The sequence below is a fragment of the Leuciscus leuciscus genome, assembly GCF_965113295.1.
Source record: "Leuciscus leuciscus genome assembly, chromosome: 12".
In the NCBI taxonomy this organism is placed as follows: Eukaryota; Metazoa; Chordata; class Actinopteri; order Cypriniformes; family Leuciscidae; genus Leuciscus; species Leuciscus leuciscus.
In genome coordinates, this window is record NC_138736.1 from 25,871,409 (window position 1) to 25,895,230 (window position 23,822).

General features: G+C 36.7%; 2 protein-coding genes across 2 annotated transcripts in view; one reads left to right on the forward strand and one right to left on the reverse strand.

Moving 5' to 3' along the window:
• Positions 1 to 6,987: 6,987 nt before the first annotated feature.
• On the forward strand, positions 6,988 to 9,775 carry LOC309510397 (putative inhibitor of apoptosis). The gene has a single exon (XM_082185140.1). The coding sequence runs from the start codon at positions 7,006 to 7,008 to the stop codon at positions 8,575 to 8,577; it is 1,572 nt and encodes a 523-aa protein (XP_082041266.1). The 5' UTR covers positions 6,988 to 7,005; the 3' UTR covers positions 8,578 to 9,775.
• A 9,760-nt stretch (positions 9,776 to 19,535) lies between these two features.
• Positions 19,536 to 23,822, reverse strand: part of vps52 (VPS52 subunit of GARP complex) — a 57,436-nt gene continuing 53,149 nt past the window's right edge. Inside the window, exons 19-20 of the mRNA XM_082186722.1 lie at positions 21,175 to 21,293; positions 19,536 to 21,071 (exon numbers count right to left, since the gene is read on the reverse strand). Coding sequence (XP_082042848.1) covers positions 20,925 to 21,071; positions 21,175 to 21,293 — 266 coding nt within the window. The 3' untranslated portion in view covers positions 19,536 to 20,924. The remainder of the gene's footprint in view (positions 21,072 to 21,174; positions 21,294 to 23,822) is intronic.

The following is a 23,822-nucleotide window of genomic DNA, read 5'->3' on the forward strand; positions in this document are numbered from 1 at the left end:
AGTATGTTCACTTTTTTCTTTTCTTTCAGGGACCAGATGCAACTAAGTCCTGCTGACTTCAACATTCACATGAGTCTCTGTACATGAACATGGTAAAGTGAAAATCAAACACCTTGGAAATGGTATGTACAATGTTTTTAGGAATGGCACAAAGGTCTCTGTCTTTGGATCATTGTTTTCAATGTGCTCTTTTGTCATTTGTATTTTTGGATTGTGTTGTGTTGTAAATAAATCCAAACAATCTAAAAGCCATTCTTTTTTTAAATCTCCTCATTCTTTGTGCAAGGTTGCTCTGAATGACAGGGCCTGATCGCTCCTAATAGGGCAGTTAGGGGAGTGTCTTTGTCTTTCTCAGGTGTAAAAAGCTTACATATTCATGAGATGATCACGCCTCTTCGAATATGGCTTTGTCACACAAAACACGTCTTAGAAATTTTAAATCAATATATTGTCTTATCTGAATAAGCAGTCAGGGTGATTTTCACATAGTTTTGGAGCAAATATTCTAGGCTACGTCATACAATTTTCAAAAGTCTTGTGAAGAAATAATCAGTATGGGTTTCATGGCCTTATTTCAGTGACAATTTTTTTTTGTATTTTCACAAACCACGCATAAATGTCATTATCTCAAAACTACAAACTTTTACATACATGCTGCTGATATATTATTGTAGCAGAGTTTGTGCTGAATACAGTGTAATTAGACTTTAGCCATGAAAATGTCTCTAGTAACAGAAAAAAACACAAATGTCAGAGCATGTCAGAACACCTCCATGGCCCAGAAAACAGCTCAGACCTCAGAGGGTTAACTTGTTCTTTTTGTTTTATAAATGTATTTCTACAAATATCAACCTGATAAATATGAACTGAATACACGATTAAACAAGATAATCATGCTACCAAATACGTCTGACACAACATTTTTAAGAAAAAACTGTGTTTTAAAATACAACTAAACCATGATAACAGATGATTTTTTGACAGTCCTACAGTTTTTGACAGTCCTACATAAATGCATGTTGATTACTGAGTTTCAGGCATAGTGCAATGTTCGAGAAATCTAATATTGGCGTAATCTTTGCGAGGTCTCACTCACAACGCACAACTTTGTGTTGGGCATACCTTTACTAAAATAAAATATTATGGAAGTCATTTTCAAACTGTAATTATTCCATATTTTATTTATTAATATTATGGCTTCATGTTGATTTTAAGTTTTTTATTTGTTTGTTATTAACTAATACCTTCATCTTTTAACTAACATCCAGCACAAAATTAAAGAGATGTATGAGCTAAGGTTGTTCTCTGACCCCAAATAAACTGATAGTGCAATGTTCACAATCTACAATATACAGTTAGATATTCTCCTACATAGTATGTGTGTAAATAGTTGTGCTTAAATCTTTGGGTGTATTTTTACACACCATAGTGATGCAAAGTTCCACACCCTATGGACTAACTTTAAAACATCATCTTATTCTTTATCTTTAAGATTCAAAAGACCAAATCCCTAAGAAAAGAGGATTGAAAAGCTCCGTTTATAATAAAAAGTATCCAAATGATGGTTTTGTTACTCCGCTAGATTTAGTCATCTTGTTCAGACGACACTGTTTCACATTTTGTATGTTGGACTGTGTGTGTGTGTGTGTGTGTGTGTGTGTGTGTGTGTGTGTGTGTGTGTGTGTGTGTTTTAGGTGAAGACGTTTCTTTGAGAGCAGTCAACATTCAGTGTTTATATAAATAAATGACCATTAAGAATTTAAGTGAAATTTTAAGAAGAAACTTTCCCTCTATCTACGAATCACACAAAGTGCATGCTGTTTTACACTTAAACTATTACAACAGAATCACATCTGACTATGGCACTGAGAGAGGCATATTCATCAAAGCTTGAGGCTGTTAAACAAAGTTCCACACTTTGGTAAAATTGCACAAAAGTAAATTCTAGAGGTCAACTGGGTTAAAAGTAAATGAGCCATTTAAAACAAATACAGAAAAGCCACTATAGTGATCAGTTTTAGCTTTTGAATTCTGTAATTGATCTTGTTTTTGTACAGTTTGCAAAAAGTATATAGTCTCCGAGCGTGGTCAAACATGTTCATATAGGAATGTATGAAAAACATGAAAAAAAATTGCATAAAGAGAATTAAAAGATGGTCCTTCTAGTATGAGAGTGTTTAAGACTAAACAAATCATATTTCTTTTAGAACATCTTTCTACGAAACATCGACATCAAAGATGAGTATTGCACTTCAAACTCGTCTAACTATTACACTTATTTTGTTATTATTACACTGTTATTTTGTGTGTCTGTGTCACTAAACAACAGTTAAGCTAATGAATCACAGTTGATACGTGGTATATTTACGCGAAAGGAGGGTTGATTCATTTTTTATTCTGTCCACACCCGAGTTTTAGGCCCAATCCAGAAAACAGACGTTGTGTTTTATGTCTTAATAATTGTTCTTCTTTTTATGATCTTCTTTTTATTCGGCATAATGCTGAATGTTTGAACATATCGTAAATTTCAATGGTTAGAAAAATCATCTAACTATTATATCTAACAATCAACAGTTATATGTGAAACAAGCTCAGTCGCATTAGAGTCGGATTCTTGTTTATATTGAACATTGTAATTGAACCGCATGTTTAACAGCGCTATTGTTCTCGGCCTCATCAAAGTTTTCACCGGAGCATATCGACTAAGACCAAAGACCAAATATTAGCACGTAACATTTTGGACACCTTTGTTTTTATGCAACTTTGATTTTGTTTGCATTTCTTCTGAAATAACCTGTTTTGAAATTGTTTACCACGGTTTCATTTTTAACATCACTAGCGTAACACTTATCGTATTGCCGGGTGTGATTGTAATGTTTTGTATGGCGTTCTCTTTACACTTTCCCCCGGATATCCGTTTCCTACAGTTAGATGTAATGTTAGTGAACTCTAGGTCTTCTCTTTGTTCGTATACGACAGTATTCACATGAATTGGTTCGATTTGATAAAATGATGGTTTAAACCATCATCTTCACGTGAGACATTATATTATTATACCGTCCTAGTTTTTAAATAGCGCTAAAATGTATATTTTAACCCTTTATGCGGATATAGAATACCACACAAGGTTCTCTGTTCTCTGGTTCTATGTTTTTAAAAATACCGCGAAACAAAGACAAGGACCCTCAAAATCTGTGCATACAACAAAACACATGTAGGTGTACTATGATTTATCAGAAAATTACTTTTGTTTGAAGAAAAACTTCAATCAGCTGGTGCTTGATAACTATTGAAGTTATTAAACACCCCTGAATTAAGTAATGATGCGTTTAATGCGATATCACGTTTTAATTTTAACTCAAAACGCTAAAGGTCTATGAACTTTAACATCTTCATAGTTGGTAAAATTAACTAAAAGCATGCGCAAAATGATTCTTAAAGCACATTAACTTAAAGCATGCACATCCTAACTACTTTCTAAATGTTTGTTACAGAACTTATGGCGAACAATTAACCCATGCATATGTTTTAAACGTGTAATGTTTAATCAGATTTTGTAACTGGATTGAGTAAAAATACTTCTCTCTGGTGGCATGTAGGACTTGTTGTTTATGCAGGAACAAGTTATTTATGGCTTTCCTGATGACGACCCCCGAACATCCTACGCAACAGGGTGGACGGACCCCAATCGCCGTCCTGATAAATATTTCAGGACATCGCACGCTCTAGCTCTACTCTAGCTCTGCTAGCCGCGGACTGCTGTGCTACTGCATCATCTCATTGATCAAAAGCCGCTTCAGCATTCCTGTTTGCCTGAACCTGACGCAAACTACGCTTCTGACCCAAAAACACAAACTTCCGCGCATTAACGCACAAACCCTGGACGATTGTGCCGCAAGGACTCACTCAGGAGATTCCAGGAACATTTCAGGAACGAAAAGCATCTTTCATCATCGAATAGTTGACTATTCGAAAAGTTGGAAAAAATGGCGACACAAAAACAGATGGAGAACGACTCCGCGTTGAGTTCTGGCGATGTGGGGCACAAGTATCATCCGGCGTGTGAGTGCGCCACAGGCAAAGAGTGTCCTTTAACCCTCTGAGGTCTGAGGGGTTTTTGGGGTCCTTGAGATGTTCTGACATGCCCTGACATTTGTGCTTTTTTCAGTTGCTTATAAACATATTAATGGCAAAGGTATAATTACACTCTATTTAGCACAAACAGGGCTACCATAATATGTGAGCAACATGCATATGTTTGTATTTTTGAGAGAATAATGTTTATGCATGGTTATTGAAAAAACTAAAAACTAAAGTTTCTGAAATAAGGCCACAAAACACATACTAAATACGTGTCAATAAGACTTTTGACTAATTGATGTCTTTGCCTAGAGTTTTTTCTTCAAAATGATGTGAAAATCATCCTGCCCTTATCATTCACATAACACAATACATTGATTTAAATCTTGTAAAACACTTTTTGTTTGTAAAGGCAATATGCGCAAGGGGCGTCAACCATTCAACAGCATCATGCATATGTAGTGGTTCACACCTTAGGAGACAATGGGGCCCGCATACTTAATGAGCCATTCATTCAGGTGTGTCACCTATAGCCACAAGAAAGAATGCAAGAGCAATATATATACAGTATATATATATATATATATATATATATATATATATATATTCTACCAAATTGGTTCACAGTTGGAAGCATGTCAATTATTTATTTTTTTCCACAAATTTTGCTTGCAAATTGTATAATATCCAAGGAAAACATGTCTATTAATTGTGCAGTTAATTCTCATACTGTATTTTCAGTTTTGGAATATGTATCCTCTCCCCAAATTTGTCAATAATAAAACACAATAAAAATTATTTAAAGAAAATGCTTATATTTACCTTTTAAAATTTGTTTACATCTACCTTGTAAATATATATATTTTTTATTAAAAAGGTTACAATTACAACAACAATTGAAGTGTAATCTTTCTTTGTAAAAACGAAAGTATACATTTTATCATACATATTTCAAACTTCGAATATAGCCTACATTGACAAAACATACTATATTTAACATATTAGCAAAAATTGGCAAACTAAAGCTTATTTGAGGTGGCAGATATTTTACAGTAAAAATGTGTAATCTATCCAAAACTAATCAACGAAATGTTGTCTTTCATATGTCTGTAACATAGGTCTTTCGTTTTTATTATAAGGAATATAAATGTTAATTTGCAGTTTAATACGTTGCTTATACAAATACATTTTATTTCAACATATTTCAATCGATTTTACTCAGTATAGCAAAATAGTTTGCTAAAAGCAGATCATTTATTCACACACAGAAACGCAATTCAAATTTAAACCGTCTTTTTGCGAGTTGTGGTAAACAGCGCATCTCTGCCGTTCATTCATTCACACAGAAACGCGATTTACTTGAGAATGAAAAAAAAAACTTACTACATTATTCCATCCGTTGCTCCTCGAAATACCAGCACTTCTGAGGTAAGTTTTCCATTATTATTATTCCTCACAGCGCTGCGAGACAGTGTAGACAAGTACACTTATCTGAATAAACTTGATGTGTTTTCTCGAGCTGATATGTGGGCGTTCACAGTTTGTATGGGATCGTCTCAGTCATTTGCGTTTGAATAGCGCGCGCTCTCCGTGGGCGTGGCCGATTAAAACGTAATGAGATGAGATGAGCTCGACTGGAATCGCTCTCTTTTAATACAGATTTCACAAGATGAGAATATTTGTTTTTTATATAAATTACTTCATTTAAAAGAAGAGAATTCAAGCTTCATGCCTGTGTGTCTGTATGCCTGTTTGACTGAGTATTCGCACAGTTATTGTTCATTTTCGGACGCGTTTCAGAATGGACTTCACTGGCAGAGAGAAGGCAGAACTCGCTTCGTGTTTATTTTTCTTTATTTGGCAAAAAGCACAACACTTTGTTTTTATTGTGAGTATACACAAAAATAATACACATTTAACAGAATCGATTGATGTATGAAACTCCTATGGAAAATCAAAGTCAACAGAGTATTTATGAGTTTCTTTTACATTGATAAAAAAAAGCGAGCTGGTATCGCCGTAGACCTCAGGGGGTTAAGAGCTACGCTAGTCTCTATGTTTAAAGATCATTTTAGAGGTCAGATTAGGCTTGATGCACAGGATCATCGATGCTGCGTGTGGTATGAAAAACTATTGTGCGCAGGATACCAAACGTGTGACAAATCTCAAAAATGAAATGGATGTCGTAAGAGGCTTGACAAAGCCATGGACTGATGTAACGCCCATGTTTTTTAACGGCAAAGAGCCGAACGGCGTAATCCTCAAAAAAGTTCTGGATGTGTTGCGTGAATGTTGTGACGAATTCGAAATCACAGAGATACTCGCTATATGGACTTTTGTAACAGATCTCTGCGTGTCACTGGTGTCAAAAAATGCAAAAACTGACGTTGGTGAAATAGTTGAAAGTCTGGTCAACTATACCCTAGACCAAAACATGATAGCCTGCAGAGATTTTCTATTCTTGTTAGACCATCTGTAAACGTCGTTTTACTTTATGTACTGCCGATCTATCATTTTCTTCACTACTTCAATGTATACTCGAAAGTATAATGTTGAAATAAAATTTTCTGAATGAAAAAATGTCTGAGCTCATAAAAATAGTATGACACAACTTATTCTTTAGGAGGTATTAAATAAAATAGTATACATAATAATAATATTTAGAATAATTAAAAAATACTACCTGATTTAAAAGATTAAATATTTAAATATTTGTTTTCTGCATCTTAATTACTGTATTCCTGAGGTGGCAACCATTTCCAAGATGTGTATACCTGAAATTGTGTGGTGATTTTTCAATTTTTTCAATTGTGGTGTTGGACAAAATTTGATTTTGTTCTTAGCATCGGTTCCTGCATCATAGAGGGTATTTAATAAGTTTAATAAGATTATGTGTTCTGTCATGGACGACTAGAGAGGACGACTATGTCCAGCAGAGAGAAGGGCTTGAGTGGACACGCCCTGTGGTCACATTTTTACCCGCTACCGCAAACCTCCTGTCGTCCTCTCACTCTGCCTTTTCCCCCGCTTCACAACGTAGCCATCCTACAGCTTTCTGCCCCTGCGACAGCCGTAACATCGACCACCACGGTATCCGTTTCAGGCCAAATGGAGGAGCAGGTGGGTTACTTAAACACGGCAGTCAGCAACCTGGCCCTCTCCAGTCCTATTTCCTCCCGTGGAGTTGAGGATATGTCTCACCAGCGACCTCCGGCTTGTCACAATCCTGGCATGCGTCGGGAACAGGAACGCCTTGACACCTTTCAGAATTGGACTCTTGCTACAGTAACTCCAGCCGAGCTTGCCAAAAGTGGTTTCTACTACCTTGGTCAGGGCGACAGAGTGGCTTGCTTCAGTTGTGGAGGTCAGCTTAGCAACTGGGAACCGGGAGATCGTGCAGTATCAGAGCACCAGAGGCATTACCCCAACTGCCGCTTCGTTCGAGGTGACCGTGCAGATAATGTACCTTTATCTGGTGGCGGCCTTTCCAATGGATCTAACTCGGCAATGCAACAGTGTGAAGAAAGGTTGCTCACATTTGTCAACTGGCCCTCAAGAATAACTGTTCGACCAGACCAATTGGCTAAGGCTGGTTTTTACTATGTTGGTCGTAATGATGACGTGAAGTGCTTTCGTTGTGATGGTGGACTCAGATGTTGGGAGTCTGGTGATGATCCATGGGTAGAACATTCTAAGTGGTTTCCAAGATGTGAATACCTGTTGCAAGAAAAGGGCCAAGAGTTTGTTCATCAGATTCAAGCAAGATTTCCTTTTGTGTTTGAACAGCTATTGACTAATGGAGACAGCAACTCAAGAGAATTTGTTGATCCACCTGTTGTACACCTGGGTCCTGGAGAAGATGCAGTGATGATGAACAATCCTGTGGTGAAGCAAACCGTTCAAAGCAAGATTCTCGCAAGTGGAGAAAATTACAAAACCGTTCAAGAGTTGGTGTCTGATTTACTACGTGCGGAAGATGAGAAGAGAGAGGAGGAGCGAGAAAGTATGTTTCTTACTTTTCTTAAGAAACATCATCTTGCCGTGTCACAGCAACTAAAAAGTGTGCAGAGCTTAATGGACCGTCTTCTAGAGGAGAACGTCATCTCGCAGAAAGAGTATGGCATTATTCGTAACTGCACTATAGTCAAGCAGCAGACAGGGCAGCTCATTGAGTTAGTCCTGTCGAAAGGAAATGCAGCAGCAGAGGTCTTCTGCAACTGGATCAAGAAGAATGATGTCTGCCTGCTGAGAGAACTGATGGCCCAGACAAGTGAAGCTGCATCCCCGAGTCAAGATCTTTCAGACTTGCCTATGGAAGAACAGTTAAGAAGACTTCAAGAGGAGCGCACATGCAAAGTTTGCATGGATAAGGAAGTGAACACTGTCTTCATCCCCTGTGGTCACCTAGTTGTGTGCAAAGAATGTGCGTCTTCTCTGCGCAAGTGCCCCATATGTAGAGGCTTGGTCAAAGGCGCTGTCCGTACTTTCCTATCATAAAGTTTTCCTATCATTTGGATTTGCAAATTTACATTTAACTTGACGAATAAAAACAATGTAACCAAAAAAAAAAATATATATATATATATATATATATATATATACAACTTAGTCTAAGTAAGAGCAATGTAGAGTCCTCGGATGTCTTAAAAACAACAAAACATTGTGACAGACTTTGACAACATGTTGTATGGACACATTTTTTGTATAAATTAGATCAAAGACGACTAAGTACAGGTTTTCAACCATCTAAAGTTTTTGAACAGACGCTGTTTAGTAACAATTATAATTTAGGTCACCGTTAGACAAAATCATTACATAAGTCTTCTAAGAAGATGAATAGAAGATATGATTTTAATAAAACTTTAAAGATTTTTTCGAGAAAGAAAGTTAAGAACTTTAAACTTCAAACTAAAACAATCTTTCATTTTTAAAATATCTAATTTAAACTTTTAAGGTTATGCTTTTAAATGAATTTAGTGTAAAACTCTGTATGTACTCTGGAACGCAGACTAGATTTACTGTGACATTATCTCCCCGAGTTTTTCAGTTTCAGTTTTTCAACCATCGAAAGTTTTTGAACAGACATTGTCTCACATTATAACAATTATACTTTAGGGTCACCGTTAAACAAAATCATTACAGTAATCTTCTAAAAGATAAATAGAAGATATGAATGTATTCAAACTTTAAAGATTTTTTTAAGAAAGAAAGTTAAGAACTTTAAACTTCAAACTAAAACAACCTTTTATTTTTAAAAGATCATATTGAAACTTTTACGATTATGCTTTGAAATAAATTTAGTACGAACAAAACTTTGGCTCTGGAAAGGCGTTAGCAGACTAACATTACATACGCTGTGACATGATGCACATAGAGATTAGTTCATTTTTAGAACCGTGTGTGTGCGCGCGTGCAATACAGCTTAGAAATGATATTAAATTATTTCTTTATTTTATAGTTTTCTGTGATGGTCGTGTTTAGGTGTACATAATCGAATATGCAGTTACGGTACAAAAATCATCATGGCTATGGAAAGCCATCAAAATTGAAACTCCACACGGACAAAAAATGATGATTGAATCTTTTCATATAAATGAGATTTAAGACGACTAAGTACAGTTTTTCAACCATCTAAAGTTTTTGAACAGACATTGTTTAATAACAATTATACCTTAGTTTCAATTTAAACAAAATCATTACAGTAATCTTCTAAAAGATAAATAGAAGATGTGTATTTATTCAAACTTTAAAAATTTCATTTAAACAATCTTTTATTTTTAAAATATATCATTTAAACTTTTAAGATTATACTTCTTATAAACTCAGCACCTGATATCCTGATCACTGAATTTGTGTGACTCTCTCACAGACAGACAGACACACACACACACACACACACACACACACACACACACACACACACACACACACACACACACACACACACACACACACACACACACACACACACACACACACACACACACACACACACACACACACACACACTTTGGCTGGTGCTTTTTGAAAGCTCCGCAGGTCAAACGCTGGTGTAAAGAGGCCCTTTAGTTATCTAAACATGTAAGATAATTTTTTATTTTCATGAACCCGTTTCATACATTGCGTTGTTTCATGAGCTGTATGTTTTTTCTTCAACTCTCTAAACATTTAACTGATTGTTTCATAACATGTAGGCCTATGTTTTTTTTCTTCTTCAACTCTATAAACATTTAACTCATTGCAATTTTTTTTGTGAATCCATTTGATTTAAACTGGATAGTTGTACATTTATTTCAACTTTTTGTGTGAGGTTTTAGTAAGATCTTTATTTTATATTATTTATTTATAATCATTTAGGGGGGGTGGTGGCGCAATGGATAAGACACATGCCTTTGGTGTGAGAGACCCGGGTTCGAATCCACTGTGAGACACCAATGTGTCCCTGAGCAAGACACTTAACCCCTAGTTGCTCCAGAGGCGTGCGACCTCTGACATATATAGCAATTGTAAGTCGCTTTGAATAAAAGCGTCAGCTAAATGAATAAATGTAAATGTAAATTTATATTCTTTTAAAGAACAGAATGTTTTATGAAAGATGATTTTTTTAGTCTTTTGTTTATCTAAAACTGAAAGAATTGGTTTCAGTAAGATGCTATTTTATATTATTGTATATTATATTATTTGTGTGAAATATACATTATTTTATAAAATCTCTGTTTCTCACTATCACTGTGCTCTGGAATGTGGAGCAGCAGAAGGAGGGGGATGTCAGAATGCGGAGGGCGCGCGCACCACTCAGGCCGGGGCTGTGCTGGAGAGGCGCTTTAGTTATCTAAACATGTGAGATGATTTTTTTATTTTTTATTTTCGTGAACCCGTTTCATTTATTGCGTTGTTTCATAAGCTATATGTTTTTTCTTCAACTCTCTAAACATTTAACTGATTGTTTCATAACCTGTATGGTTTTTTGTTGTTGTTTTTTTAAACTCTATAAACATTTAACTGATTGCAATTGTTTTTGTGACTCCATTTTATTTAAACTTTTTGAGTGAGGTTTTAGTAAGATCTTTATAAACATTTCATTTATATTCTTTTAAAAGAACTGAATGGTTTTTCAACATTTGTGTGAGATAAACTTCCACAGTTTTTTCTTATCAGTTTCACAGTACAGCCCGGATACGCTCAGGAATATGTAGGGAGGATCGTGTGTGTGATACCAACTTCAAAAACACACACTGTCATGTTCAAAAGGCTTCAATAGGCTTCAAACAATTAAAACTAGCTGTCATATAGCCATGACGTATTATTTAATCACAGTGTCTTCAAACGATCAAAAGGCTTCAAAAAAACACTAACTGTCATGTTCAAAAGGCATCAAACTAGCTGTCAGATACCATGACATATTGTTATAACACTTTCTGTCAATATCAAAAGGCTTCAAAAGCCTTCAAAACCTTCTGTCATGTTCAAAAGACTTCAAAAGACTTCAAAAGGCATCAAAACCCGAAACTAGCTGTCAATAACATGATCAAAAGTCATACTAACTGTCAACCTGTCAATCAAAAGTCAAAACTAACTGTCAACCTGTCAATCAAAAGTCAAAACTAACTGTGAACCTGTCAATCAAAAGTCAAAACTAGCTGTCAAAAGCCCTTTGATCCTATGCCAAAAGGGGCGGGACACCTGTCACCGGAAGGGGCGGGACACCGGAAGGGGCGGGACATGTCACCGGAAGGGGCGGGACCTGTCACCGGAAGGGGCGTGGCACCTGTCAATCAATCATTTTTTGACAGGTGTACCAGGGTATCAACTACTTACATGCCTTTATTAGTTCAAGGCTCGATTATTGCAATGCTCTTTATGTCGGTCTGAGTTAGGGATGTTAACCGATGACCGTTTAACCGATGGTTGACCGTATCAACGTTAACCGATCAAAGTTGTCGGTAGTCGGTTAAAAAAAAAAAATCTCTAAATTAGGCTATTATAGACAGTGGACTAAACGCTACTACAGTTAGCCATCTCATTCCAAGATCTTTTTGTGTGAAGTGAACAAATCCCTCACACTCAATTTTTTATAACTCGCCTGTTTGTAGGCGACTTATAATAAACCAATAAAAACATTTGGCGCGAGGTCACAGCGTTTGGGTTTGCGCGCTCACAAGGTTTGCGAAAAGTAAAGGCTACAGGCTAAAACACTCGAGGTTAAGCCGCCTTTCCACTGCGCACGACATTCGCATTCGATTGTCGCATTTCACCCCCTGGTGTCAGTCGCACGGAACTTTGAAATTGGTCGTGATGCAATTACCCTCGGCTATTCACAATGGTAAAATTAATGATTTTAATGAATGTAATGCATGCATGCATATATCCACACAAAACAAATGACCCTCAATACATCTTATATATTAAAAAACTGTCGATTTTATAGAGCTAATCAATATAAATATTGATTTAATATGATACAAATATTTTTTTCAGCCATAATTATTAATAACCATCATTTTGCAGGAATAACGTTTACATTAAAGTATTAAAATATTGGTAATTCTAGCTTCGCGCTCATAGTTTTGATTAGAATACATCACATCCGGTCGACCGGTCGCATACGGTCTAGCCGCAGAAGTTCAGATATTTCAACGCATCCGAAGCTCAAATCGGATCCGAAATTTCCGCATACGCATATGATCGGAACTCCCCGCAGCTCCCGTACGACTCTCCATAGAAAATGAATGACTTCCGGTCCGACGGCTGTCGTTTGTCGTTTGCAGTGGAAAGGCGGCTTTAGAGCCAGGGCAGACGACAGGATGAAGCGTAGCCTACAAAGAAAGGTAGTGTGTGGGACCATTTCACCAAAAAGAATGATGACACAGATGTAAGTTGCAACTTGTGTGATCCAGATCCAGGGCTTAAATACAGTAGTAGCACAGATTTGTCTAAAAAGATCTATTATCTAAATATCGATAAATGACGGCGTTTCCATTAACTGATGTTATGCGACAAAACGTCTTTTTTTCTCTCGCGATTAGTCATTCCAAAAATCACGGCAAAGGACATTGGTAAGTTTATATATATATCACAGCCACCGCATTAGACATTTTTATTATTATTATTAATGGAAGGAGACGTGGCGTGTTATCCAAGCATTAATGGCAGGGAAAGACACTTACTACGAATGACACATAGGAGTTTCTGGGTGTTTCGCCCTCATTCTGCTCCGAGAAGGCTAATTATTGTTTATTTTATAAATTTAATAAAGAACTCTGTCTCGTATTCTGTCCAAACGATCCATGTAGGCTACTTTTGTGTCCATTCGTTTTTCCTTTTTTAACCCGTAATTGAAAAACGAAAAATGAACTGTTGTTGTCTTTTAAAACGTAAAGTTGAACACCAACATTTTAATTTGAACTGGCTACACCAACTGCTGCGCAAAAAAGTAAATAGACGAATTTTCAGATTTTTGTTTATGACTTTTTGCCCCTTTATTAAACATTTAAAATATTCACAAATTAATATGGGAAACATGTCGATTTTACTGGTTTTCTAAGGCCAAATTAGAACCTGGAATTGATATTTTTCCCGCAGTTCTGAATGAGAAGAGCCATTCATATTATTAATAAACTATTGTTTTCTAAGTGTCGGCTAACATCACATCTCCATCGCCGATGTTAAGCAGATGCGCTTTTAGAGAGAAATGCACCTTATACGGATTACATAATCAGAAGGTATTAGCTTTCGATTCGAATTTGTTCGTTTTAAAGTGGACATTTCAAGCTTTAGCCTAGACTATATTTTGTTTAAGTTCTCACGCTCCAGTTTACGGAGATCATGAAAGTGCGTCTGTCTGATTGTTTTATTTTAAATTACAAAAGCACGTTTTCTTGTTATTGTGAGTTCACACAAATAAAAGTAGTTGAGAATAATGTATTATTATTTTCTGTATGACCAGAAATGATAGAGTATTTTAAGATGTTTCCACTGTTGATAGGAAAATGCAAGTGTTCGCGCCCGCGCCTCCGTGCCATGCAGTGCGCGCTCCACACTCAGCTTTGTTCATTTTTTGCATAAAAGCGTCTTCTAAATATAGCCTATTAAATGTTATAATAAAATAATATAAAATTAGTATTATTTGCGTAGCTATGGACATCAAACACACCGCGTCTTCTAAGTCAGGTGACTGTAAATGTTTCCATTGCAGTTTTGCGAAATATTCCTTTTTCGAATTGCCTGAAAAACCACCTCATGCGAGCGTAAAAACTTTTTTGCGATAAACGGGAGTTTATGCGAAATTGACGTGTTTCCATTGTGCGTATTTTCAATTCGCAATTTCAATTTAAAGGGTAATGGAAACGCGGCTTATGATGTATCACCTGAAAACGCGACACCCGCAAGCCTCTTCGGGCGAGAAAGGTAGCCAAAGCCAACCTACCGTGCCATCTATGCTAGCTGGTAGGCAATGTGACAAACAGTGTGTGTGTGTGTGTGTGTGTGTGTGTGTGTGTGTGTGTGTGTGCGCGGGAGGCAGAGCGGCAGAGAGATGAGACAGAGTTGCGAAATTGCAGGCGCAGCTCGAAATGGCTGTTATTTCAAATAGCGCATATTTTAAACTAATCGGTTAACCGGTTTCAACCGACTAATGAGGCTCAGTGGTCGGTCAAGAAAATGTTTAGTTTTCGCCATCCCTAGTCTGAGTCAAACATCTCTTTCCCATCTTCAACTTGTACAAAATGCCGCCGCTTGCTTTTTAACAAGTACACCTAGAAGCGCACACATCACTCCAGTTTTAGCTACTCTACACTGGCTTCCGGTGCATTTTAGGATTGATTTTAAGATTTTATTGTTTGTTTTTAAAGCTGTGAATGGGCTAGCTCCAGAGTACCTGTCTGAGCTCTTAATTCTGGGTGGACAAAATCGGCGGTTGCGGTCTTCTTATAAACGGACTTTACAGGTCCCGAAGTCGAGGTATAAACAGTGGGGCGATAGGGCCTTCGCTGTTGCTGGCCCTAAACTCTGGAACAAGCTCCCACCTGACATTCGTACTGTGACAGACCTTGCACTTTTTAAAACAAAACTTAAAACTTATTTGTTTAAAATGGCTTTTAATACACAGTAGTGGTGCAACTGTTGAAAATTCAACCATCACAACATGGCTTCATGGCGAACAGATCAACTGATACTGCTCTGATTCAAATTTTGCAATCCTGGCATGATGCACTTAACACCAATCCTAAATTGGACATCCATGCTGTTTTTGTTGATTTTACTCGAGCTTTTGACACAATTGATCATTGTCAACTGCTCTATGCTTTAGCTGACATGAATGTCAGACGACCGCTCTGGCTCAGTGTAGGGCTGGGCGATAAAACGATAACGATATGTATCGCGATAGACACGTAATCAATATCAATAAAAAATGCGTTCGATAAAACGTTCGATAATTATTTATTTATTTTTTTCGTTGGAAGAAACCAGCAAAGCAAGTTTGATTGCATTAACAAAGGCACTCACTCTCTAGTAACTAGATAAAACAGAAAAAGTCAGCTCGCCTGACTTAAAGTCTGACCGTAGTCATGCTGCCTTCACGTGCTATGGAAAAGATGATATTTTCCACTTGTGAACTGGTATTTACCAGTGTGTTGTGTTCAAGTGCTTTTGTTGTCGTAATGTAGTACCCGCAAGGTCTGTGTCAGTAGAGTATCTTTTTTATCTTTACAAAAAAAACAAAAACAAAAAAAAACGTAAGTGTGGTGCTTTCTGATGATTAAAACATAATGAATAATAAAAAAATAAATAAAACATGACATAAAATGATTAAATATGAACCAAGGAAATTGCGGCGAAGTTGAAAATTGAGTGTTAACGCATTATATTACAATCGTTAATGACACAACATTGTATAGGCTACAAAAACTATCCGCTAACAGTATTCAAGACTCTTGCGTTGCTCTCCGCCATTTTGAAAAGGTCAAAGGTTATCTCATCTCGGCAACTCGTGCATCAAAATATTCTACGAGTTGCCCAGTTGAAAATACCACATGAGGGGGTGTTCATGTGCATTTTCCATGTCGGCTTTTGGTATTTACCATAATTACCATAGCACGTGAAGGCACCATTAGACCAATGTCGTCTGCAGATTATGCAAGACCGTCGTCAGTTTTTCTGTTATTCGCGTGCTTATGCGCTGTTCTAGCTAGTTTCTCAGCGCATACATGTGAAGCTCACATGCACTAAAAGCCTGTCTACCAGCGCCTGAATACTAAGTTATCTTTCGAGTCTTATTTTGCTAATACTGTTATACACACAAGGTTTACTTAAACTAGTCGGATATGTCTAAAGTGAAAGCAAACTTGAGAAAATTGAGAGAAAATCTGCTTGTCAAATGCGTGTATAATAGACGCGTCGCGCGCAGCTCTTAAAGAGACAGTAGTAATAGTAAACACGCTGCCGCTTGTCCTTAAAGGGATAGTTCACCCAAAAATAAAAATTATCTCATTATTTACGCACTCTAATGTTGTTCCAAACCTGTATTAATTGCCTTCTAATATTTTCTAATATTAATATTTTGAAGAATGTGGGTATCCAAACAGTAGCTGGTCCCCATTGACTTCCATAGGAGGAAAAATATACTATGGAAGTCACTGGGGTACATCAACTGTTTGGTTACCCACATTCTTCCAAATAACTTTTATTTTCAACAGAAGAAAGAAACTTATTCGAGTTTAAAACAACGTGAGAGAGTAAATTATGAAAATTAGAATTTTTAGGAGAACTATCCCTTTAATGTTAATAAAACAACAAAATGTAAAGAGAAAATCACTCACTGCTCTTGACTAATAACTTTATTAATAGCTTTAATAAGTATCAATGTATAATTTATAGAAAATAGAAAGAAATAGATTTATATAATTTATAGAAAGAAATCGTAATATTATATTTTTGCCATATCGCCCACCCCTTTATAAAGCATTTCTTTCGTATTCTTTAATTTTGCACCTTAATGTTAAGAGATAATTGTTAAGTGTTCATTGTGATTTTAGACTTTTGAGTTTTCCATGGTCGTGTTGACATTTCTGCCTTTTTAACTGATGGGATTATAATCAGAGGTAGGTTAAGTTTAAAATAAAAAATCTTTAAATGTAATATATTTGTCTCCTGGACTGGTCCTTATTTTAAATATGTTATAAAAAAATTCAATAATTATCGATATCGACCGATATGAAACACTTATATCGTGATACAGTTTTCAGCCATATCGCCCAGCCCTAGCTCAGTGTAAGGAGCTATCTGAGTAACAGAGAGCAAAAGGTGAAGTGGGGCTCCTGTGTGTCTAACTCCTATCCAGTTTCAGCTGGTGTTCCTCAGGGGGGTCTTCTATCCCCTCTGCTTTTTGTCATCGCCATAAACAGCTTGGATTCCTTTCTGCCTCCTTCAGTAATTCCGGTAAAATATGCTGATGATTTAACAATTACTGAATTTTTAATGGGATCCCTACCAGGATTAACTCAGAGGGCCTTGGATTCAGTGGCAGATTGGGGACAGGAATTTTCATTGGCAATGAATAGAGGTAAGACTGTGGACATGGTCATAAGCGCCAGGAAAGACGAAAACATTCCCTGCCCTTCCTCTCCCGTAATATCAGGACATGCAATTGGCAGAGTTTCCACTTTTAAACTGCTTGGAGTCCAAATTTCCTCTGATCTGTCGTGGGATGCCCACATTAAGTACATGATTTCGAAGGTGCGTCCTAGAATACACTATCTCTGTGTTGCTAAAAATGCGGGTCTCCCTTGTGATGTTTTAATGAAAGTGTATCTAACATTTATACGGCCAGTCCTTGAGTACGCTAGCCCAGTATGGGGTGGACTACCTAAAGGTCTCTCTGATGAGCTAGAGAGGGTCCAAAAACGTTGCTGTCGGATAATAGGTGTTCCAACTTCTACTGTCCCATCACTGAGTGAGAGGCGTGACGAGGCCACTATACGTACTTTTACAAAATTACTCAAAGACAGTTCATCACCACAGCATTGTTTCTTGTCTGTGGCTCCAAGACCTACTTACCTACTACGGCAGCATAGGGAGTTTGTTGTGCCCAGGAGTAAATCAAAAAGACATGAACTTTCTTTTATTCCACGTGCTCTTAAACTGTTTTATAAATAATTTACAGTTTGTTTGTTTTTTGCATGATATCTGATGTATTCCAGGTTTTTTGTGTATCTGTTTTTACTCTACCTGGTTGTTTTATTTATTATTATTTATTTATTTAATTTATTTCAATTAGGTAAGGTTGTTCTGAGTATGTGTTCTGTTTGATACATTTCAGGGTTTTGTCCCTCAATATCCTGCCTTGTCAAACTTTAAATAAAACTAACTAACTAACTAACTAACTAACACCTGATATTAAAATAATGTTTTTGATGCTACATAATTAAGGGACCAGAGACTTTCTCATTTCAATGAGCCACGTGTATTACACCACAAATCAACATACAGTCAGTAACTTACAATGTACATATAGTTACAAAGTTGCATGGGAAAAATCAAACAATTCAGTTCAGACTTTTGTAGCAGTGTCTTTGATAACTCAAGGTTCAGTCTTTAAGTGACGTAGAAGCAAGATGAAATAGTACTTAAGTGCCTTGTTGATGAGGCCCCATCTGCCTGCAACCGAGCTTCCCAGTAACTGTCAATAATGTGAACTGTAGTTATAAAATGAACCATAGATGGCAACAAGATGTTGTGGACAAAACGAAGGCAGTTAATCCCATTTTTGATCAAGGTCCTATCAATAGTTCAGCTTCCAGCTCAGGCCTGCATGTTGAACCCTCTGCATCAAACAAACAGATAAACTTAGTGCCACTATTAACACATTTACTCGTCCCATATTTACATAAACATTACCCAACATCATATATACAAATAAAGTACTAACAAGATCACTTACATTTGAGTTAAAGAACCTCAGGTTCCTCAAATGAGGGGAAAAAAGCATTACAGCATTGGTGAGAAAGCTTCTCCATGTGGTTAACACATACTTCCTACTCCATACTTCTTCTCTTACTCTTTTATGCTACTAGGCATCTCACTGGCTAGAGCGCCCCCTAGTGACAGGATTAAATAACACACGCCCTGAAAGGTAATGGGACAAAATGTAACTGTAAAACTGTTACAAACTAACTAACAATTTTACTCTTTCTTCTGATGATTTTAAGTAATCATACATAGTTATTGTTTTTATGTTTTTCTTCTTATTCTGTTTTTTTTTTTTGTGGTAAATGTGGTGTTTGTTTATTTGTACCTGACGTGAAGCACTTTGGACACCTGGTGGCTGCTGTAAAGTGCTATAGAAAAAAAGTTTGATTGATTGATTGATCATAAAAACAAAACAAAAAAATAGTGTAGCCAATGTGTAGCCTTGTTTTTTACACACGCTTTAACAGATTGACAAAATGATGGGAACATTTTCAGAGACTTTTGATTTAATATTTCTTATTTTGAGACATGGAATGCTTTTATTTGTCAATACAACAGTGCATAGGCCTACATAAAGAACTTTTCAGAGAAAACAAAAAGACATTTTTAGATCTGTTGTCAGACCAAAAATGCATTTACATGAACACAGAAGGAAATCAAATTATCAGCAAACTTAAAGGGTTAGCTTACCCCAAAATGTAAATTCTGTCATTCTTTACTCACCCTCATGTCGTTCCAAACCCACAATACTTTCGTTCATCTTCGGAACACAAATGAAGATATTTTTTAATGACATTTTTGTCCCTCCATTGACAGCTACTTAACTAGCACTTTGATGCTTCAAAAAGTTCATAAAAAGATTGTACAAAAAATTATAATATAAATTGAGTGGTTTAGTCCAAATTTTCTGAAGAGACACGATCACTTTAGATGCTGAACAGATCGAATATAGGCTTTTATTCACATATAAACATTCATCAATGCACACATAAGTTATGGTAAACGGAAGCTCAAGCATGTCGCTTGATGTGCGAGAACCAATGAGGTTCACTCTCGTGTGTTACACAGCACGTTTGAGCTTCCGCAAGAGGTTTGTTCTCGCGCATCAAGCAAGTTTGGTTGAATAAAATCTAGTCTCTTCAGAAAATTTGAACTAAACCGCACAATTCATATGGATTAGTTTTACAATCTCTTTATGTACTTTCTGAAGTGTCAAAGTGGTAGTTGCGTAGCTGTGAATGGATGGACAGAAAACGTTCAGATTTCATTCAAATATCTTCATTTGTGTTCCGAAGATGAACGAAAGTCTTACGGGTTTGGAACAACATGAGGGTGAGTAAATTATGACAGAATATGAATTTTTGGGGTGAATTATCCTTTAAAAAATAAGACTGACCAAATAATTCGATTAGTGCTCAATATATTAGATACTTGTTTATATAAATCACAATCTAATAAAAATCAGCCTTTAAAAGTCCTGTTCTAGCTTCAGCTCTAAACTGCAAAATATTAGACTTTTAATATTTCTGCCTTGTTTTCCAGAAAATCTAAACACCTTTAGGACAAGATATATTTACCTGTTTAGGAAAACAGTTTAAGATAGTAAAATTGTTGTGAAACAATTGCACTGTTGTTTTGCTTAAGTTAAAAAGTTGACAGAACTTCTGCCAGTGACAGAAGACAAATTACACTCACCATCCAATATAGATTTTCTGAAAATTAGTCTTCAGTTTTACACAATTTTCAGGAAAATATATCTTGTTATATGAATGTGTATGTTCTTAGGTACTCCCAAAGAATGATTTTTAGCAGTGCGACTACAGCAAATATTTCCTGACAGTCTTAGGCCAATAAGTGCTGATGATTAATGTGCGAGTTCAAAAGTTTGGTTTGTGTTTCTTGACTTCAACCATCAGATGATGGAGGTTTATGAGCTCAGAGCGCACCGCCAGACTGCGGAATGTTGGCTGGGAGAGGACCTTATGGAAACCATGATAGTACTGGATGAGCTGGGTCAGTGCTCCCTAGTGAATACAACCAGACAAAAATTCATAACATTTAAATGCATAAAATAAATAACTTAATTGGGACACAAACCATCACAAGATTTGTCTCATAAGGTTGTACCTGAATTATGCTGGTTCCGTTTTTAAAGTTGGTGAAGGAACGCATCACATCCTGACTCAGGGCCTCCACAGACTGCTTCCATGTGCTGGAGAAACCCCGCACCAACTGAGTGATACGAGCTGACAAACAGATATAGGCAGACAAATTCTTAAAAAGATGCAGATTCCTGGGATTCACCCAGACCTCTGTGGGTGTTTCTAGGAGCATCCTTTGATGGAAACATTGTAATATGATTAATAAGTTTGGGGACAGGATGATTTTTAAGTTTTTAAAATAAGTCTGTTCACCAATGCAGCATTAATTTGATCAAAAATACAGTAAAAACATGAATACTGTGAAATATTAAATTTCATTTAAAATAATTTCTTGCTATTTAAATTAAGTATTTTTTTGTGATGATAAAGCTGAGTTTTCAGCAGCCATTACTCCAGTCTTTAGTGTCATATGGTCCTTCAGAAATCATTCTATTATGCGGATTTGCTTTGAAACCTTTATTCTAATTTTTATTAGTTGTTGTGCTGCTTAAACTGTGGAAGTGTGGACATGTTTTTTCCCCCAGGACTTTTCTAATGAACAGCATTTATTTGAAACAGAAATCTTTGGTAACATTATAATATATTTAATGCAAGTATTTGCTTTCATTCTTTATTTAAATGTGAATTTAATTTAATTCACCTTAGTTAAATAATTCATCCTAGCTTAAAGTATTAAAGGGATACTTCTCCCCAAAAAGAAAATTTTGTCCTGTATGAGTTTCTCTCTTCAGTTGTACACAAAAGAAGATATTTCAAAGAATGTTGGTAATCAGACAGTAGACGATAGTAGGAAGTCAGTCAATGGCTACAATTTCAATGGCTACGTTGCTGCAATTTCTCAAACAAATGGTCAGAGTAGTCTTTGAATATGGTATGTGAGTGCTGTACGCAGTCAGGTGACGTGTCTGTGGCTGGCAGGCCTAAGCAATGGGCAAGCTTTGAAGCCCAAACTTCTGCCCCTTTAGCTGTGTTTCTATGCTTGTCCTCCTCCCTCTTTTCAAAGGCTTTGTCTCCAAAATGGTTGCTCTTAAAGTGTAACACAGCTCAAAGGCAAAGTAAAATAATTATCTGTAGCAAAGAGGATGTCATCTGCAGGTACCAAGCGTCCTTTTGCGTTAAACGCTGCATTGCGTTGTGTTGTCAACAAGGGCAACAGGCACAGCCATCAAATGCAATGTCACATATACTGTTCTTTGAGTTGAGCTCTCAAGCTACTTACTGGCGGGTATATGGCAAGGCATCTGTACAAACTTTTTGTGACCTACGTGTTTTCCTGCAAGGACAGGGAATAAGAAATTCTGGCCCCATTTTGACAACACAGTGCAGATAAATAAATTTGTAGTAGACGATTGTGTTCAATATCTTTAGGAAGACAAAATCACCTTCAATAACAAAAATCTACATGCTACCTGACAGTTCCAGAGAGGATTCGAATAATAAAAAAAACTAGTAAAGGAACTATATTTCAAGGGAAAGACAGGTTACAACTGAAAAGAATAAATGTAAGGCAGAATTTGCTGTGATTTGTCGGAGCACTGAAGCCACAAGACAGGGTAGCAATATATGCATTATACTGTACCATGAAAATCAGAATGTGCCATTGACAATCAGAACAATCAGTCTGATTGCCAACATTCTTTAAAATATCTTCTTTTGTGTACAACAGGAAAAAGGAACTCATACAGGTTTGGAACAACATGAGCGTGAGTAAGTGATGACAGTATTTTTATTTTTGGGTGACAACATTAAATAGCATTTGAAAAGAAAACATTCACCAGATACAAGTCAAACTAGAAAAAAATTATAATAATATTTTTTTATACTTAAGAGTAAAAAACATTTGTATTTTGCAAATATACGTAAAAAAATAAATAAAGGGGGCAATTGTGTTTAATGATGATGGCGATGCAGATATTACACACCTTAAAAAAAAAAAAAAAAAGATCTGGCCCTTTTGGGTCTGATGCAGCAAACTTAGTTTTAACAAAAGTTTTAATTCAGTTAAACTTTTTTTTTCGAATATGAACTCTACACTGCGTCTTGGATGGATGCTATGGGGACACCATCAGCGTATCCGATGTGTGAAGCACATGTGAAAGCACTCCAATCTGATTGGTTGGCGAAAGTCCATGATGTCATTAGTGGGAGCGCCCGGAAGTATAAGAGGGCATCGTAGCACATGTCATCAGCTTTTTTGTTTTTAGGAGCTGTTTGTTTTGTTAGCGTGTGGTGAAGGCAGGATCATGGAAAATTCTAGCAAACATTTTAGGAAGTTTGTGCCTCCGTAACCCAGGTGTTTGACACCTGAGGACATACACGACCTTGTGCCTTTACTGCTTGGGAGAGGAACATGTGCATTCAGTGCTTGAGGGTTCGGAATGCACCCATTGAGGCTTTGTTCACATTTTTCTCTATTCTTAAGGGATGTGGGACAAGTGTCTGCGCTCTATGGCTCAGGCCCCGCTGTTGTCGGAGCAAAGCGGAGGCTTCAGTTGTGGGGATCGCAGGTCGAGCTCTGGTGCGCTGTCTAGCCAGGATTTGCTGTCTCTCGACATCCAGTCAAGAGAAAGCGGATGTGGTTAAATAAGGTGAGGAAAGTGTGTGTATGGATTC

What these genes read in the sequence shown, in the direction of transcription:
- LOC309510397 (XM_082185140.1), top strand. Translation starts at nt 7,006, where the DNA reads ATGTCCAGCAGAGAGAAGGGCTTGAGTGGACACGCCCTGTGGTCACAT.